This window comes from Mandrillus leucophaeus, unplaced genomic scaffold (genome assembly GCF_000951045.1).
Source record: "Mandrillus leucophaeus isolate KB7577 unplaced genomic scaffold, Mleu.le_1.0 Scaffold638, whole genome shotgun sequence".
Lineage (NCBI taxonomy): Eukaryota > Metazoa > Chordata > Mammalia > Primates > Cercopithecidae > Mandrillus > Mandrillus leucophaeus.
This window is the reverse complement of record NW_012106897.1, coordinates 1053539-1054926: the sequence shown is the minus strand read 5'-3', so window position 1 is coordinate 1054926 and position 1388 is coordinate 1053539. Positions and strand designations below refer to the sequence as shown.

General features: G+C 57.9%; 1 protein-coding gene across 1 annotated transcript in view; it reads right to left on the bottom strand.

The window, feature by feature from the left end:
• KCTD12 (potassium channel tetramerization domain containing 12) overlaps window positions 1-1388 on the bottom strand; it is a 6930-nt gene that overhangs the window by 4585 nt on the left and 957 nt on the right. The window contains exon 2 of the mRNA XM_012000661.1: window positions 1007-1386. Coding sequence (XP_011856051.1) covers window positions 1033-1386 — 354 coding nt within the window. The 3' untranslated portion in view covers window positions 1007-1032. The remainder of the gene's footprint in view (window positions 1-1006; window positions 1387-1388) is intronic.

Genomic DNA, 1388 nt, shown 5'->3' with positions numbered 1-1388 from the left:
AGAGACGCGAAAAACCTGGAGAGACGAAAGGGCCGCCCCAGTCCGAGCGCAGCCAGATTTTGTTCAAGTTGCCTTACAGCCAGCCTGGAAGAAGGGAAAAAAGGGCGCCCCGAGGCGGCGCACGAGCTCTGGCAGCTCGAAGTACTCGGCCTCGCGCTGCAGCCGGCTGCGCTCGGGGAAGTAGTCGGGAAGCACAAGCTGCAAGTCCCGCAGGTAATCCAGGATGTAGCGGAAGAGGAAGCCGTCCCGGTCCAGAAAGAAGCGGCCTTTGCTGTCCCGGGCCAGCTCCTGCGGCTGCTGCTGCGTGAACATGCGCCAGAGCAGCGAGTCGGGCACCGACACCACCGTGCAGCGCCGGGTCACGTACACCAGCACTAGATTCTTCTACTTCACGTGTAACTTTTCAAAACTTTATTCGTTTAGTTACTGTACTGCCTCCATGGGGTCCTAATTCCAGGCTCAGAATCTTCCATCCAGCCTTCTAAAATTCTACCTTCAAAAGAGGTCAAAAAGACTGTGTAATGACCTTGTAAAACACTAACCCCAGACAGTGGAAACAATCCTGATCTCTTCAACCCCCAGTGAGTCATAAGAGCTTGAGAAGATTTCAAGGAAATCTTCCGCACATTGGACATGCTCCAATCAGGTTCTGAACAATTCAATCATTCCCAGGTACTTGGTGACTCTGTGGCCACACTGCCCCAATAGATCCAGATTGAAGTACCATCTGGGGGAGGGGTGGTTTGAGGCAGGGAGTAGAGGAAGCATGGAGTGGTAGGTGGGGGTGGGGTGGGGGTTCCTCTGGGTTCTCTAGGTTCAGGAGGTCCAAAGAAGATGAAGCAGCCGAGAGGATCTGCGGCTGCAGGTTCTGAAGTGGAGGGAAGGTGGGCGGACAGGTCTCAGCCAGCTAATACTGGAGGGGGAGATTGGGAGAGGGGCAGCTGGGGGACAGAGCGAGGACAAGAGGCTCTGTAATCATCTCTCGGGCAGGAAAAGGAGTGGGCGCTGGAGTGGCGACGGGGTCTGGGGAGCTCACTCCCTGCAGAAGACGTACTCGGTGTAGCTGGTCCAGATCTTGTCCTCGCTCTGGTCGGTGCTGCTGGCAAAGGCGCAGGTGCCCGTGGAGCTGCACGCCACCATGTGGAAGCCCGACTCGGACAGCTTGTCGAAGGCCTGCTCCAGGAAGTTGAACTTGAGGTAATAGCGCGAGGTGTACCGCTCCGGGGGACGGTCCGGGTCCCGGCTTTCGTTCAGGGTGTCCCCAAAAACCTCCTTGGCCAGCGACGTCTTGCCGCACACGGTGATGCGCGCCACTCGCCGGAACTTGGCGTCCGCCTGCGCGTCCCGCCCGATGGTGTAGGAGCCGCGGTAGCCGATGGTGATGTAGC